At 40.1% G+C, this 17,868-nt stretch overlaps 1 protein-coding gene across 1 annotated transcript in view; it reads left to right on the forward strand.

Moving 5' to 3' along the window:
• The window catches only part of SLC26A3 (solute carrier family 26 member 3), a 33,423-nt gene extending 19,743 nt beyond the window's left edge, over nucleotides 1-13,680 (forward strand). The window contains exons 12-21 of the mRNA XM_027574339.1: nucleotides 2,487-2,582; nucleotides 3,864-3,970; nucleotides 5,123-5,192; nucleotides 5,283-5,375; nucleotides 6,921-7,016; nucleotides 7,579-7,812; nucleotides 9,373-9,427; nucleotides 11,151-11,293; nucleotides 11,416-11,481; nucleotides 13,287-13,680. Of these exons, the coding sequence (XP_027430140.1) occupies nucleotides 2,487-2,582; nucleotides 3,864-3,970; nucleotides 5,123-5,192; nucleotides 5,283-5,375; nucleotides 6,921-7,016; nucleotides 7,579-7,812; nucleotides 9,373-9,427; nucleotides 11,151-11,293; nucleotides 11,416-11,481; nucleotides 13,287-13,310 (984 nt within the window). The 3' untranslated portion in view covers nucleotides 13,311-13,680. The remainder of the gene's footprint in view (nucleotides 1-2,486; nucleotides 2,583-3,863; nucleotides 3,971-5,122; nucleotides 5,193-5,282; nucleotides 5,376-6,920; nucleotides 7,017-7,578; nucleotides 7,813-9,372; nucleotides 9,428-11,150; nucleotides 11,294-11,415; nucleotides 11,482-13,286) is intronic.
• Nucleotides 13,681-17,868: the final 4,188 nt, after the last annotated feature.

Raw genomic sequence — 17,868 nt, forward strand, 5'->3', positions numbered from 1 at the left:
AAATAGGGAGGGAAACAGTACCTGCCTCACAGAGTCATTGTGAAAACTAAATGAAATATTGCACATTAAGGACTTAGCCCAGGGCCTGGCATGGAACAAGGGCTAAATATATGTAGCCATTAATATTAAGATTATTATTGTATTGTTATTATTCTATTTTTTTTAAGATTTTTTATTTATTTATTTGAGAGAGCGAGAGAGCACATGAGAGGGGGGAGGGTCAGAGGGAGAAGCAGACTCCCCGCTGAGCAGGGAGCCCGATGCGGGACTCGATCCCGGGACTCCAGGATCATGACCTGAGCCGAAGGCAGTCGCCTAACCAACCGAGCCACCCAGGTGCCCCACGAACATTATATTACACTTCTCACTACAAAGGACATAGAGATAGGACACAAGCCCACAGTATTTTTTGGTTGATATCTAGGTCTTTTTCCTTGTTGGTTGGTAGCTGGAAAGTGAGTCTGTTCCCAGGTTTCTAGATGAATGGTCATCCCAAAGAGCCTCACTGACCAAATCTGTCTTCAAGCAATGCAGAGTACTCTCTGCCAAGAATATGCATTCTCCACAGGCTAACCTACTGATTTCCAAAGAAATGGCATCGAAGGAATCATGAAGTCCCCACCAAGGAAATAGAAGAACGTCTATCTCAGTAAAACTAAGTGCACATGCAACCCCCCATTAGAGAATTCTGCCCTATCGTGCTTCTTCCCAAGGGTACACTTGGGCTCTACGTCGCCCATGCTGAGTTGGAGAACCTCGGGAAGGAATTGCCAGTTAAATCCTGTATCTCTCACGAATAAAGCACACCCGGGGACATTGTCCGTGGTCTGAGTCAAAGCCCCTTTTACAAAGGATCTATGTGATGAGTTCTGCTTAGACCATTGTATCTGCAATATCTGTTTGACCGGAATAGCTGGTTTGTTTCTTTTTATCATGTGAACTATGCAAAATAACCCACAATAATAGCTAATGATAAATGTCTCCTGGGTGCTGATTAAGCATTAGCAGTTCTCAGCATTATTTATTTTTTTTAAAAGATTTTATTTATTTGACAGAGAGAGACAACAGCGAGAGAGGGAACACAAGCAGGGGGAGTGGGAGAGGGAGAAGCAGGCTTCCCGCGGAGCAGGGAGCCCGATGCGGGGCTCGATCCCAGGACCCTGGGATCATGACCTGAGCCGAAGGCAGACGCTTAACGACTGAGCCACCCAGGTGCCCCAATTCTCAGCATTTTTTAAACGATTTTATTTATTAGAGAGAAAGAGCAAGAGTGGGAGGCACAGAGGGGGAGAGAGAGTCTCAAGCCACTCCCTGTTGAGCATGGAGTCCGACGCCTGGCTTGATCCGGGGACCCTGAGATCATGCCCTGAGCTGAAACCAAGAGTCGGACGCTTAACCCTACTGCGCCACCCAGGTGCCCCAGTTCTTAGCATTTTATATTTATTTAATCCTTTACATCAACTGCAGTATGGAGATCTGGTTCCTGATAAAATTATCCCCCTTTTCCTTTCTATGGCTTCTCAGTGCTCTGTAATCTTTACTTTTTAAAGGGCTCTCTTGTGTCTATATGGCAATGAAAAATTTTAAAAATTGTTGCTATGTGGAATACTGACCAGGTGAGAAAACAATGCCTAATGAAAAGAGAAGGGGTTTGCCTCTTCTGCAAGCGGCACCTGACCTGCTTTACACTCAGGTCCCCCAACAGAGGAGGCACCGTGTGCAGAGTCCTGTGCACGCCTCACCCAGCCACCACAGCAGGGACATCCTAAGTTACCTATAGTACGTGATCAAAACCAGGACAGGGACACTGGAACCGTACTGTCAACTAGATTACAGACTCTACTCAGTTTTCAGCATTTTGTAACTGACGTTCATTTGTGAACCATTGTTTAACCAGCTAACCATTGCTGAACTGGCAATTTCCTTTCCAATGTCACACTCAGCCCGGAGTCTGCTTGAGATTCTCTCCCTCTGCCCCACCCCCACTGACGTGCATGCACTCTCTCTCAAATAAATAAATAAAACCTTTTTAAAAAAATGGTTGAATGCTGATCATCCTCAAAGGTTTGAATTATGATTCTGGGTACCCCAAGTTCCCCAAGCTTTTATCTTTTTAACAAAGAGCAACCCCTTCTCCCCACCTCGAGTAAATAAACACACATTAGACTGTCTCTGATTGGGAAAAATTTATTTCAGGCATTGGTCTTAAGATCTGCCTGTCTCTGTCCCAAGGTACAGGCCAGTAAGTGCTTTCCTCTACCCATAGCCTGGCACTGTCACTGCGGTGGGGAAAAAGTCATGCCTGGGAACGGGTCAGAGTCCCAGGTCTGGTGTGTCTTGCACGGCACTATATGCTATGAAAGGGTGTGTTCTGGGCTAGGCTTTGAGGCCCTTTAAAGGACACACTTATCTACAACCTTCACCTTTGCTTCTGTATGACTTATTTGATTATCTTTAAGTACATCTGCTGTTTATGTTTTTTGCAGTCTGTCCTGGCGGCTTTAGCACTTGGGAACTTGAAGGGAATGCTAATGCAGTTCACAGAGATACGAAGACTCTGGCGAAAGGATAAGTATGACTGTGTGAGTAGAGGCAGTGATATCTGAGAGACAGAGAAATCAGGACAACATGCTAATGCTGATGTGAAATGCATATTCATATTATAAACCAAGTGAAATTTGGTTTCTATATTATCTATTCTAATAATCTGAGTTTATTTCATTTGATATTTTTTAAAAGATTTATTTATTTGTTTGAGAGAGAGAGCTCATGTGCTCATGTGCACGTCGGGGGAGGGGCAAAGGGAGAAGGAGAGAATCTCGGCAGACCCGCACTAAGCGGGGAGCCCAACTGGGGGCGCCATCTCATGCCATGATGTCTCCGTTTGGAGTGGGGACCAAGAGTCTGAGGCTTAACCAACGGTGCCACCCAGGCGCCCCTTCGTTTGCTATTTTTAAACTGCATACTCTAATGATCCTTCTCTGGGATTTGAATTTAAAAGAATGAGCCACTTGCAAGTAGGCGATGCTCCATGAAACACTAGTAGGATATGGTTGCTTCTGTTCTTCATTACATCAGATGTTTGTTTCCAGAGAATCTGTGAAGAGTTTAAATTCTGAACATTCCTTTTGGAAATAGCCTATAAAGGAGCCCCTTGCTCTTGACATACCCTGCTATGAGACACAGAGTCCATAATTTTACCAGGATCAAAGTCTGGGGCATAAAAACATTGTTAACATATCCTATGGTACTTAACAAGCATAAAGCAATCAGCTATACTTGGTTTACTTTTGTTCCTGGTAGATAATTGTTGGAGATTTTAACACCCTTTTGACATGCTAAAATTCTTGTACAGATAGTAGCCATTTATTAAATCAGCAGACCACCAGAAAAAAATCAGTATAAGCCCTGCCGATTAATTTGCTGATTTTAACCAACAGCTGCTGGCTCTGTGGTTTTAACTGTGCCAGATAGACTCAATTATTTCCTTAACTGAGTCAGGGATGGGATTAGAAATGGACATACTCTCGGGGCGCCTGGGTGGCTCAGTTAGTTAAGCATCTGCCTTCCTCTCAGGTCATGATCCCAGGGTCCTAGGATCCAGCCCTGCGTCAGGCTCTCTGCTCAGTGGGGAGTCTGCTTCTCCCTCTGCCTGCTGTTCCCTGCTTGTTCTCTCAAATAAATAAATAAAAATCTTTAATTAAAGAAAAAAAGAAATGCCCTCTCGAGGCAGGTCCCTTGTCCTATACACTTCCAACCTCTGCTTTGGTTCTAGAAGTTCATGCTTTCTCAAAGCTCTGGACCTAAGACACTGCAGTTGAGTCAGAGTAAACTGTCATGCATGTGTCACCCTCTTTTTACAGCTAATTTGGATCATGACCTTCATCTTTGCCATTGTCCTGGGACTCGGTTTAGGCCTTGCAGCTAGCGTGGCGTTTCAGCTCCTGACCATTGTATTCAGGACCCAATTGTGAGTGTGCATCAGGCTCTGCATCCTTGCAGACTTGGACATGCCTGTGGGAGAGGGTAAAACTTGTCACTGATTAAGGGGAAGGTAGTTTAGTTGACAGGCATGCATATCTATCGAGACTGGTTGGTCTGTTCTTCTCACGTTGCTCCCCTCAAGGCCTGAAGGGCCATAGACATGCCCTGACCTCAGAGTATCAGCCCAGGTCCCACCAGCTACTGGTCTGTTCCCTGCTTTGCCACCAATTCAGAGAAATCATATAAACTGCAGAGTCTGTTTGCCCAGCCGGAAACTGGGAACATTAGCCTATGAGCAGGTGTCATGTCTTTGCCATAGACTTGCCAGACACGGAAATGGGTTCCAGAGAAGATTGTGGGATTCTCCACGTCTAGTGGAGGGCTGTTCCTTTTTACGGGTTGCTAGATTGTACTCCCATCTAAAAACAGGGGGCTGGACTAGAGAACTTCTCAGAGGCCCCTGTCATCTGAAAAGTCCACAAAAACTAGTTAGCATTCCTGATTCTTAACATCCAGTCCAAATATCTTCCTGATTCTTAAATCTCTGCCATATAATGTCACCACCATGTGGTCACTCAGCCTATGTTGGATGACATGGTGTGATGGAGAAATAGGCTTCTTGGTTGCTCAGGAGTTCTAGAACAGAAGGTGGGGTGGTTAAAGTTAATCCCTGGCTGATGGAATACATTTATGTTGAAATTTTCCTGCCCTCTCTGACTCCATTAAGTTTTCATTCATTTATCAGGGACCCATCAATCACAGAGACAGACTGAGTGGTTGTAGGCAAAACATTGTGCTTCTCCATGCCCTCATCTGTACAACTGGGTAACTGTATCGATTTCACTGAATAACTGTGATATTTGGAACCCAAACAGCAAAAGCATATGGGAGCACTTTGTAAGATGAAAGGTGGTAAGTGGGAGGCGCTGTTCCAGGCTGTTCTAGGAGGGGTGGAAGTGTAGGTAAAATGAGGTGTTTGCCCTCCAGGGTGTCTAATGGCATGATGATTCCCCAGCCCTTTATATTTTGGAAAGTGAGCCTGCTCATAGTCCTGATATGCTAGGGGAAGTCAGTGTTAGCCTTAAGGACCTAACAAACACGCACAAGTGATTCACTTTGTGTCGATTTTTCCCTACAGTCCAAAATGCAGCACTCTGGCTAATGTCGGAAGGAGCAACATCTACAAGAATAAGAAAGATTACTTGGACGTAAGGAAGATCCATTTTTTACTTTGACTTGATGAAAGATATTAATATGAGTCCAGTGGGCTCGTCTCATACTACTTCTCTGTCCTATAGATGCACGAGCCGGAAGGGGTGAAGATCTTCAGGTGTCCAGCCCCCATCTACTTTGCAAACATTCAATTCTTTAAACAGAAACTTATTGATGCTGTAAGGTTTGAAGTTTTTATTTCTGGGGGGGGTGGCGTAATTCCACTGAATATCTAGGAATGAAATGTTTGCTCTGTAACCAGAGGGTGATTGATTTCACATATGTTGAAGCTGGATTGTGTTCGTGTTTTTCTGTCCTGTGTTCTAGAGCAGGTGAAACTACCTGATAAGGGGTCTCTTAATATGTTGGGAAATAAGGCCCTTTGGATGAGGTTCAATACAGACTCATTTTTTTTTTTAAAGATTTTCTTTATTAATTTGACAGAAAGAGAGAGAGCAAGCACAAGTAGGCAGAACCAGAGGGAGAGGGAGAGGCAGGCTTCCCGCGGAGCAGGGAGCCCGATGCGGGGCTTGATCCCAGGACCCTGGGACCATGACCTGAGCCGAAGGCAGACGCTTAACGACTGAGCCACCCAGGTGCCCCCAGAGTCACCTTTTATCAAATTCTTCTGTGGAGTGAAAGGACTTACCACAAGATTTGGGGCTGCTGGGTTTTTAGCAGAGAGTATCCTACAGATTTGCTTTGGGTGTCAACTTCAGAAACAACAAGAGAGTACTTAGTATTTGACTCTCATTGAATATATTCAGGATAGCAAGTGAATATTTGGAATATGATTGACAAGGAATAAATATAACATTAATGAATATTTAACACCAAATGACAGCTGAGTGTCCCCGATGGACTGAAGAGAAGATGACAAAGAAGCAGTTTTTAAGGTCAAGAAACAAAAGCTCAGCACTTATTCTCGAACTTGCCCTTTGGTCTGCCCTGTCCTTTGCATACAGATCCTGCCTTCAACCCCATTGTTCTTAGTTTGGTGTGCATCAGATATTTTTCTACCCAGCTATTTTTTTTTCCCCAAAAATGGTATATAGCTTTACATACTGTGCTTTTCACTTAATCTAGTATCTTCCATCAAACTACATTTTTTTTTGTCAAGGATTTTTTTTCATTATTACATAATGTGATTCTCCTTACTTATGACTCTGGAACAAAATATTTTGCCACAGCAAGACCACATTTGTTTTAAAAAGGAGAAAATGAAGGTTGCCCTCTGATCTAATACTAAAATTATAAACCAAAATCATGTAATAATAGATACTATAAAATACAATCATATAAAGTTTAGTAGAATGAAAATGATATAGAAGCAGAGTACTAATTAAATGCCACCATATCCAACAAGTAGAAAGTAAATAAAGTCCCTTCAGAGTTGCATAGGCCCAAAACACACACTGATTTAAGGAGAGTTTAGGCCTATTGATGGGTAATTTACAGACGAACGCTGGGTGGCACTCCCAGAGTGTGTTCAAAAAACACAGAGGTTTTTGAATGTTGATAAGGGCACACAGGCTGAGCAGACCAAAGCTGTTGACACAAAGCCATCACTGTCGTCGTTTGAACCACTTCTACATTTTATTACACATATCTTTATTATGTGCCCCAACCCCGACTCATCCCACTTAAAGTTATTAGAATTCTGCTGTAGAATATTCAGCAGCATCATATTCCGCACTCTTGTAAGATAGCAATGGATTTTTCAGGTTGGCTTCAATCCGCTACAAATTCTACGCAAGCGCAACAAAGCTTTGAAAAAAATCCGGAAGCTGCAGAAGAAAGGCCTGTTGCAAGTGACACCTGTAAGTTCCTTTCTTTCTTTCTTTCTTTTTTTTTTAATGGGAAAAAGTATGTTTTTATATTTAACCACAAGTGAGTTATTTCAATATGCACTAATTCCTGGAACCAACAAAACCTTAGCCCGGAGTGGACTGTGTATATGTCTGACAATTTGTATGACCAAATTATAGCATTTTTGGCAAAAAACCTCGAGGCCTCCTTCGTTTTTCCTAAGGGCCTCTTTAGTCCTGTGAGACTGATTATTTCCTGGGGATGAAACCAGTAAATTTCTTGACCACATTTCTGGGTATTATAGCTAAAAGTGTATAAAATGTAGTTCAAGGTGTTGGTTCCATTCCTTTAAGTGAAATGCCAGATAAACAAGGTACATCATATGTCAGTTAATGTTTTTTTTTTAATGGCATCTTTAAAATTTTTGTTTTCCTGGTAAAATGTTGATTCTCCAAGGAAAAGGGCTTGACCTAACTTTGAATCTGTGCTTCAGACACTCACTGGTTATTTTTGACATATGCAGTATTTCTCTTGGTCAGAGTTATCATGCGTATTTATTGTCTTCTCTTGCAGAAAGGATTTATATATACCAATGATGGCTTTAAAGATTCCGACGATGAGATGGACAACAATGAGATAGAAGAACTGGATCAGCCAATCAACACCACCGACCTGCCCTTCCAGATAGACTGGAACACCGATTTTCCTCTCAACATTAGTGTCCCCAAAATCAGCCTGCATAGCCTTATTCTTGACTTTTCAGCAGTGTCGTTTCTTGACATTTCTTCAATGAGGGGGCTCAAAACGGTAATTACTTTCTTTCTTAATGAACACAACCAATCAGTGGCCAAAGGTAAAAAGTTATATTTGTGGAAAGATGCTCCTTTAGATTAAGTAGAAGTAAATCGTAATCTTAGGATATTCCATGCAGAGAGTGGGAATGGGGGGGGGGGGGGCGTTTGTTCAGTGAGCTCTTTAAAAGAGCATTTCCCAGGAGGCTGGCTTCTAATTTTGAAGACAACCACACCCATATTTCTAGTGTATGCTGAACTTGCCACTACACAACTATGCCCACACTCCTACCAAATTCCAGTTCTGCAGGACCTTCAGATCCTTGTGGGCACTGTATCTAAATTGTCCTGAAATGCTGAATATTTGGGAAGGTCTTGGACAAAAGTGGAATAGTGGATCCTTTTGTTTTGTCTTTATCTATTATAAACTGATGAAATTTCAGTTGGCTGTATAAAATCTGTTCTCCACCCCCCATCACCGCCCCCTGCCAAAAAAGTAGCTATGTGAAAGAATCAATGTCACGTGTGATTTAAAAATAGGACTAAAACCTTCAGGTTGTACTCTGTTTTCTTTCCATGGTTCTGTCAGCATTTCTAAAATAAATTGGTTTCCAGCAGAGATGCAGAAAGAGAGGTAAAGAAAATTTAAGAAATTCCACATTTACCCCTCTTTTTCTTGGGTTTTCACAGGTATCTTCCTACGTAAGAACTGAGCTAAGATAAGATCTATCAAATATGGGTGAACTGGATACAAAATTAGAAAATTGAATCAATTTCATTTCCTTCAGACTTTTAAAAAAATCTTAATGTCACAGAACTCTCAAAACTTTTTCTTTTGCTGTTTCTTTTCTCTCTCTGTTTTTGCATTTGTTTTAGGTTTAGAGAAAAAACTACACACACACACACAATTTGGTTTTGGTCCCAGCAGTATAGCACAAAGGACAGGGAGTCTGCCTTATGTTTCTTTAAAGCTCTTATTCTTAGTTCAGTGTCTAGTAGAGGTTCGGTGTTTATTGAAGATGACAATGGCTTTAATGAGCATCTAAAATGATCCATAGTATAAGCTGCTCTTCTTACCTTATATGACCTCACTCACATCACTACTGGTATTTATTCTTAGCCTAGGACCTGGAAAACAAATCAAGATTCAGTGGTGTTAATACATCCAGTCACTGTGGACAGGAATAATGAACAATTTACAAGCCACAGGGTTTTGGTTTTTTCTACTTCTATGTAGCTAGAAAGCTCAGGTGAAGGTCAACCCATAAAGGAAACGGTTTTCAAATTAAATCAGAACCCATCTTGTGAGTGGAAACAGATTTTCCATCATACTTCCCACAAGAATGATCATTTTTAACTTCTCTCTGAAGAGGAGCATTCTTTCCTCTGGATTTCTTTCCTATTGTCACAGAGCCTTCTTGTTAGCTTTAGTGTCTCTTTACACTGTTATCTCTTTTCAAAATGTAAAAGGTTCTCTAAGCAACACAACACCCATAAGGCATAATTATGATCATTTTCTTTATGTTTCTGACAAGTAAAACTGTTCCCTAAGGAAGATCTACTTTCTTTTTAACAGATTCTGCAAGAATTTATCAGGATCAACGTAGATGTGTATATTGTTGGAAGTGATGGTAAGTTGTTTTTATGTTCTGATGATCACTTCAGGCTCACGGCCAACTCTCAATGTAGACGGCCTCTCCAAAGTCTAGGTCTTGTTTATGATCACCAAGAAGGTGCCAGACCAATAGAAATCCCTAAAGAAATAGCATCTTTATGTTTTAGTTGTATTGATGTGTAATTAAATTAACTTTATAATTTGAAACCTAATTTTCATAAGCAGCAAAAGAATATGCAACCATTTTTAACTCTGATCTTCCTGAAAAGGTAGGCTTGTTTTCTCTCTTCCTCACCTCCCTAGATTCCTCAGCCCATAATACAGTATCTTAGGGGAAAGCATTTTAGGGAGAGGGGACAGGTGCACAGTTCCTGAGGGAGGCATGAAATTGGCATCTTTGGTTTTTCCTCTCTACTGGCTCCTCCCCATAAAATCTACAGACATATTCTAGTTTGGAGGCTTCCTTATCATTAAAACTATTCTGCTGATCTCAGTAACCCTTTAATCTTCTAAACGATTATAATCCTTCCCCATCATCTCAGATCTTTTTGAAAGTGTCCCATCCTGCTGCCTCTGCTGCCCGGCATCCCTCTCTTTGTCTTTAACTATGATCATCACCTTCCTTCCCATCGCACACCACCCACCTCCATCCTGGGTTCTGGTGACCACTGGGCGCTCCTCTCTCCTCCTCCTTCCCTCACGACTACATCTGGCCAGGATTGAAAGCTTGCCTGTGACCAGGGGCTGTGTCTCCATATCCATGCTTTTGTACCTTCTCTTCCTTCATCTTTCTCCAAACCCTCGTCAGGTGTTCTTTTAATATATCTGCTTGGCCAGGTTTTCCCAGACACCCATCAAGAGGAAGCCATCTTTCCTTTGTCTGAATTTCCATAGCACGTGATCTGTACCTCTCTTACTCATTCAACAAAAACGAGTACCTACTATGTGCTGGCCATTATTTTAAGAGCTAAGAAAACATTAAAGAAAAAAATTGGATTGCTTCTTGCCTTTATTCTTCTACGGCACTTTTCCTTTCATTACTGTAGATACATAGACATGTTCTATTTTCCTTGAGGGTGAGTTTCATACATCTAATTTATCTCTTGATCCTTCATATTACTCAGCCAGGGCTCTGCACACGGTACCCATGGGATCTGTACAAGCAAGTGTGTTAGTGCCTACAAGTAGGGGGTTCCGCAAAGATAACTGGGAGGGGTCATGTGGGTGCTGAGGAAGGTGTTTTCTGAAAGCACACGGCAGCTTTAGGAAAATGTACTACAGTAAGTAACTGGTAAATAATAGGTCCAGCAATCCAAAACCAGAGCATATCACTGGTCTATGAGCATATGTCCTATTTTGGCAGAATCCCAATTTTGTATAAGCCACACTTGCTGCTCTAATCATTAGCCAGGGAGATTAACTCACTAGGCTCTTGCCTAAAGGAAAATGGATTGGTTTTCTTCTGAGAAGTACTAAAAGTTTTCCTCATCTGAATCTTTTCCTTCTTTCTTTTTACATTAGGGCAGTAAATGCATTCTTTTATTAGAAAGATATCCTTTTGTTCCAGAAACACCAAACTAATGGTACACTAGTTATCGTACCATTGTGATCCCCAAACACCTCACCAAACATCAGTGAACTGCACGTTTGCAAATGGAAATGCAAATCTCCAGTCTCAAGAAGAAACCTTTGGCGAAACAATTAATTCTTCCTGTTATCCTTTCTTTGCCTCTCTTCAGACGATTTCATTGAGAAGCTTGCTCAGTGTGAATTTTTTGATGATGAAGTGAAGGACTCAATCTTTTTCTTAACAATCCACGATGCTGTCTTGCACATTTGGATGAAGAAGGACTACAATGTTTCAAAGTTTAATCCCAGTCAGGTACCAGCTCTTTAGTGACTTTCACATTTATATAAAAACCATCTGTGCTTAAATTCTCCTTTCTTTTTCAACATTTAAAAAGAATATATTCCTAATCCATGGTTCCATTCTGGTTTTCTCAGGAAAAAGAAATGAAATTTGATTTTACCATAAATACAAATGGAGGATTACGTAATCGGGAATGTCAGGTAAGATTCTTCAACAAGTTTAGCTTTATCTAGACATCACAACAAAAAACTGAAAAGCAGTGAGGCCTCTTCCAGCATGCTGCAGAAAGTCCAGCCCTTGTTTGAGCCTCTGGGCCTCTTCCCTAGAAAATGAAAGCAATGCCAGTTTTCATAGGGACTTAGAGGGAAAATAAACTCAGACCAGTACAAAAAAAGGATAGAAAATAGTGATACTAGGTCTCCATTAATGCAATATTGAGCATATATGTAGAGAGATCTCTTTATGTTTTCAAAGTACTTACAACCAAGATCTTATTCTACTCTTTTAGTAATCCATGAGGTGGAGAAGGTATGGCTATTTCCACTTACAGATGAATTAGTGATGGCAGTGAGAAGTTAATACACACTTCCTGCTTCCCAGGTGCATGGGAAAGTCCCCAGCACAGAGCCTAGCCCAGCAATGAAAGTGAAGTTCCTCTCCTTCCTTACCAGAAAGATTTGCAGAGTTCATTTAACTGGATAGTTCTATTTCATTTTAGAACATTCATTTCTAGAATATTCAGTCCTTTAAGGGAATGCCTCCAGTTTGGGAAAAGCAGAATCACAAATCAAATTGGGTATCTGCTATAGGTCAGGTACATGGTAGGTGCATTACATTCATTATCTCATCCTTACAACAATATGCAAAGAAGGTATCTTCATTTCATAAATGAGGAAATTAGAAAGGGCTCAGAGAGCTTAACTAATTTGCTTAAGGTCACACACCAAAGTGACAGCAACAGGATTTGAAGCAAGATCTGTCTGATGCCAAGCCCTGGGCTTTATTCACTATGCTACAGTGGCTCTATCCTTTGGTGAAAGACTAATGGAATTAGGGATCCTGAGAAAGAATCTAATGATTGCCTTTAAGTATGGGAGGTGGCTGATGGTATTTCTCTTATTTGAAGAAAGGTTTAAGAAGAAAAAAGGGATTTAGATTAGAAATAAAGAAGTATGTAGCATAAGATAACCGTAGGCCCTTATTAAAAGTTATGCCAAATAGGAAAAGTTCAATGAAAGAGCCAATCCAGAAGTTAGCTAGGCCTGAGTGGGAGCACATTCTCAAAAAACACCAGTCATGTTTCCAACCAGACATGTTTCCCAGGGCTGGATTCTAGAGAAACCCACATGGGGCACCTTGCCTGAGCCCCTATAAGGACAGCATTACTAGAAATCCTCTCCCCAGTAGTTGGGTTCAGAACTGTCACCAAGTTGGAAAGGATAAAGTGTAGAAACAAAACTTACACCTGATGTGTCAAATCAAAGCTTCAGAACCAACCGTCTAACAGAATGTAGTCAGGACCATCCTGTACCTGTTTCCCCATATTAAGACAAAAAAATGAACAACAACAAAAATGTAATGCCAACTCCTCACTACATTACTTAGAGGAAGATAAATCAGGCCACCAGGGGTGATTCACATAAAGGCTGAAGGTGCCTGGCCAGCACACAGAGCCGCTTGGAGCTTGTGTGGCCTCTGACACAGTTGTGAAGGGGTGTATTGCTCCGGCCACTGTATTATCATTTTGATTAAGTTAAATTAGGCCTTTGAAAGATACACTTACATCACAACATGGTATCACATGGGTCTATGTTAACCAAATAGCAATGGAAGGTATGTGATCATTAAAATTCAAGACGAAAAATTTGTGGATGACTCTAGTAAATTCTAGGTATAATTTTAACAAGATGGACCACATTTGCTCTTTTTAAGTACAAGATAGGATTATTGAAAGGGACAGTACTTAACAAATCTTTTAAGACAAGAACTTTCTATCTTCTTCCAGGTACCAGATGAAACAAAATTCTAATCAAAATATAATTCAGACGGATCCTCACCTACCCAGGAAGTTATTGATAAGTTCATACATTGTATGAAGAATACTTTTACTTGACAGAATTATGTTTCAAATTTTGGAACAAGATTGTTCTAGCGTGGTATATTTTTCACAGGTCTAGTATAAAATTGTGTAAATACTCTTAATTTTATATCTTGTAGGTTTATCAGAGGAAGAAAATGTTTTGTTTATATGTATTTTTATAGCACTGACAGATTTCCATCCAAGTCATGACCTTCATGCATAGGTTTTGCAGCCTATTTACACCACTGCTTTGAATCTTGTAATTTATACAGTTCATATGGATATATTTCCATTTTAAAAAATCCCATTGTACAGTGGACATGTCTTGTTGTGTTAAATGTCTTGTTACCTTTCTGAAATACACCCGCTGTGGGTCCCCTCTGTAATGGTCTGGCTGGAAACCTGACACATGAGAATCATCTGAAAACCCTGCAATGACACTTAACTTTGCCCAGAGTTGATGATTTATCACTATAGCTTTTTAACACACCCAACGACCTCCTGCCCAGATCTAGATACAATCCTTCCAATGCCATATCTGTAACTATAGTTAGCTTTTGAGACAAGTCCTTTCCTTCCACCTCTTAGTATGAGAATTATATAAGCTAATGAAGATATAAAATGAAAAAGCAAGAAGGTGAAAACCGAAGAGAAAACATGATGGGTTACCAGCTCTTCCTGGTCTTAGAGGAAAGAAAAGATAGTAGGACAAAGTCTGACTCTTTCTTCACTGCTGGTGATTATTTGCAACTCACAGGGCAGAATAACAACTCTAGCGTTCAATTTAGCTGGAGAATGAGATTCAGGACACATGCTTCTCTTTTTTGCTGGCATTATTCTTGGTGCAAAGTTGTATTTATTTTCATGTAATAGATAATTTTGTAACTTTGTCAAAAATACCTTCATCACTGGGTAAAGTCCCAGTTGTTTTAGATCTCACCTCTAAAAGCTGTCAAAGTACCCTTCTATCCTTTATTAGTGTCTTTACTGAGTCTATTAGACTTAAAATCAATGACAGCAAGGTAAAACAAAGGTTTATTTACATAGCTGCTCTTAAAAACTAGAAAATAAGCACTCTTTGAAGCAACAGCTCTTAAATTTTTGAGTTATGGATATCTTACAGAGCTTCATCCACCCTACAGATTTTAGGGAAAACACACACACACACACACACACACACACACACACACACACATTTTATATAGGATTTATACACCATGCATTTATGTAAGGCTACTCCATGAATGTCAGGTTAAGAGCTCTTTCTCTGTAGAGGTCAGGGAGTGGACATTGAAAACATAAGCCTGTTTTACCGATCGTTTGGCTTGGGAGTGGAGCAAAAGCCTGATATAGGATTATGGCTGATGTCTGCATCTTCCCAAATAAAGGTGCTCTTGACACCCTTCTTGCTAATCAAAGTAACATGGGACACTCCAAGCATTGTGCCCCCATTTCAATCTAGTCAACCTTAACATCTTAGAGGTTCACTTGTCCTCACCCTTACATTTTTTCTCCTAGGCCTCTAAGGTGGGTATGCTTTGGGTAATGGGAACACATGGGGTTGGGCCTCTCCTTGCCTGACACAGAGCAAATATTGGAAACTGGTACAAAAATCTGATCCCTGATTTAGGAAAAGTCCAAGAGATCATGTTGGAAGACAAAAAGAAAACTTAACGTAAGTCAGAGCCAGCACTGAAGGGGAGAGGATATCCAGTGATGTAACTGGAAGACAGAATAACTTGTGAAGAGACAGATACGTTACTGAAATTAAGAAAGGTTGAAGCTAATACATGCTGAGCAGTTTATCCTTAAATTTTTTCTAATGATTATTTAAGTATTTGATGCCCATTCTTGTCTAAACGCGGTAGCTTACCACTTGGAAATGTAAATGAAATGTTCTAAACGCAAGCTTGACCATACACTGCATAAACAAGAACAGACCATAGGAATCTTTAATTCATTTTTCTGCATTCTTCATCTGGACGTTGATCCATTACCTCCTCCCCCCCCGTCTGCTCTACCAGCATCTTCTACTACCCCAGCTAATGCCACCTCCATCCTTCCAGCGGCTCCGGTTGAAAAATCTGCCAGGAAATTCTATTGACTCTACCTTTAAGATATATCTAGAATCAATTCATTTAATTCTCAAAATAGAACCCATAAGGTAGGTACTACATTTGTCCCCATGTTTTAGAAAAGCAAAATAAAGCAAGGCTCAAAGAGGCTAAGTAATTAGTCTGTTATATAGTTGCAGGTAGTAGAGTCAGAATTCAGCCTGGACAGTCCAACACCAGAGCCAGGCTCTTAATCATTAGGAAATATTACCTCACAAAAGAAATTAACAACTGTCTGAAAACTGATCTAGCACAAGGCAGACTAAACTCAGGAACAATATACGGTGCATTCTACAGATTTGTTCCAAAGTCACTAATTTAGCATTGTACAATGAAAATGTACCCAGAAAAACTATTAGGAAACATAATATAAATGTCCAGAATCTAATAATATTTCTTTCTCATTATGGCTGTATGTATACATGTATTTTCGTGATACATCTTTTTAAGATCTTTTTTTTTTTGGCTACTATCCTTTGAAAAAGAATGTAAGAAATTTTTTGAGGAAAATTTAGGAATGACTACCAAGAAAAATTTCTAGATAAGTTAGAATGTAAGCTCCTAAAGGACAGTGACCATATCTATTTCATTCACCATTATATACCCACCTCATATATAGTGCTTAATTTATGCACATAAATTTACATTTTTACACATCATGTGTATTTATATAGTCATCCTTCCACAAGTACCACCATCATCTCTTGTGTAAATTATTAAAACCTTCTTACTAGTATTTCTTTACCTTCCTCATCTTTTCCAAACACACAGCCATAATAATGCTTCCAAAAAGAGCCAGATCATTCCATTCCTCAGAACCCCACGAAGGCTTCCCAGGTCAGAGAGAGGTCGAAGTGTATGATGGCCCAGAAAGCCTGTGATTTCCCCATTCCCTCTGTTATTACCTCTCTGACCTCCTCTTCCTGCTCATCTCACTCATTTCAATCCAATCTCCTTGCTGTTCCCCAAATATGCCAGGTGCAGCCCCCACTTTGACCTTTACAGACTCTGCCTGCTTAGAAAGTTCTGCCCCATGGTATCTACATGGCTAACTCTCACCTACTTCAAAGTTTTTTTTATTTTTTTAAGTAATCTCTACTGGGGCTCGAACTTACAACCCCGAGATCAAGAGTTACATGCTCTACCGACTGAGGCAGCCAGACACCCCGTTTTAAAGAATCTTTTTTTAAATTTTTAAGTAATCTCATCTACTTCAAGTCGTTGCTCAAATGTCTTCTCTTCAGTGAATTCTACCCAGACAACACTACTTAAAATTACAAACCTCCCACCACTTGATTATCCTTCCTTTTCCTTTATCCCATAGAATTTTATCAAGTTCTAACATGTTAGGTAATTTAATGAAATTTGTCGATCATCTATCTCTAAATACTTGTGCACCCCAAGTGCTTAGAATACTGTCAAGCACATACCTGAATGAATGAATGAATGAATGAATGAGTGGATGAATGGTTTAGATTCCACATGGTAGGTGCTCAGTCTATGTTTATTATCGGTCATGAAATACCACATTTACCATGGATTAAGATGCTAAACCAGAGCATGGAGCCTATTTATAGTTGTCAGCTCTGCAACTATAATGATTATAGATAACAGACACCAAAATTATAACAGTGCTTATCTCTGGAAGGGCAATGTTCATTGCAAGGGGATCTATACCTTTATTTGTAGCATTAATGTGTTATATTTTCCCCAAAAGATTACTTATGTAACTGAAATACCAATTTTAAAACAAAAAATTAAAGGTTTGAAAGTAATGTTTAGGAAGAAAAGTAAAAGGAGCAGAATTTTTCAATCTGAAGGCAGGCAAAAGGAGAGCAATTTTAAAGGTAGATTAATAGAAAATGGGCTTAATGCAATATGAAAATTGGTGCCTACAACTACTCAGAATAGAAATGGGATATTCTGAGTCATAGAATAACATTTCAAAATATTAGATTTTTAACAAGACATGGTCCTGCCCATATGTGAGAGCTAAACCCATGACCTATTCACTTCCATTCTGGGATTCTGTAATGCCTAAAAATTCGTAATTCTTAAAGATAGGGAGATGGAAAAATTAAACTTTAACACTAAGATACTACTTTAAGAATGGTCTTAAAAAAAAAAAAAAAAAGAATTGTCGGGCGCCTGAGTGGCTCAGTTGGTTAAGCGACTGCCTTCGGCTCAGGTTATGATCCTGGAGTCCCGCATCGGGCTCCCTGCTCGGCAGGGAGTCTGCTTCTCTCTCTGACCTTCCCCCCTCTCATGTACTCTCTCTCTCAAATAAATAAATAAAATCTAAAAAAAAAAAAAAAAAATTGTCTTAACACTTTTCCCCTCAACAACAGAATACTGAAGGGGCATGAATCAAAACGAAAATTGTTTGAAAATCC

The sequence above is a fragment of the Zalophus californianus genome, chromosome 12 (genome assembly GCF_009762305.2).
Source record: "Zalophus californianus isolate mZalCal1 chromosome 12, mZalCal1.pri.v2, whole genome shotgun sequence".
Classification (NCBI taxonomy): Eukaryota; Metazoa; Chordata; class Mammalia; order Carnivora; family Otariidae; genus Zalophus; species Zalophus californianus.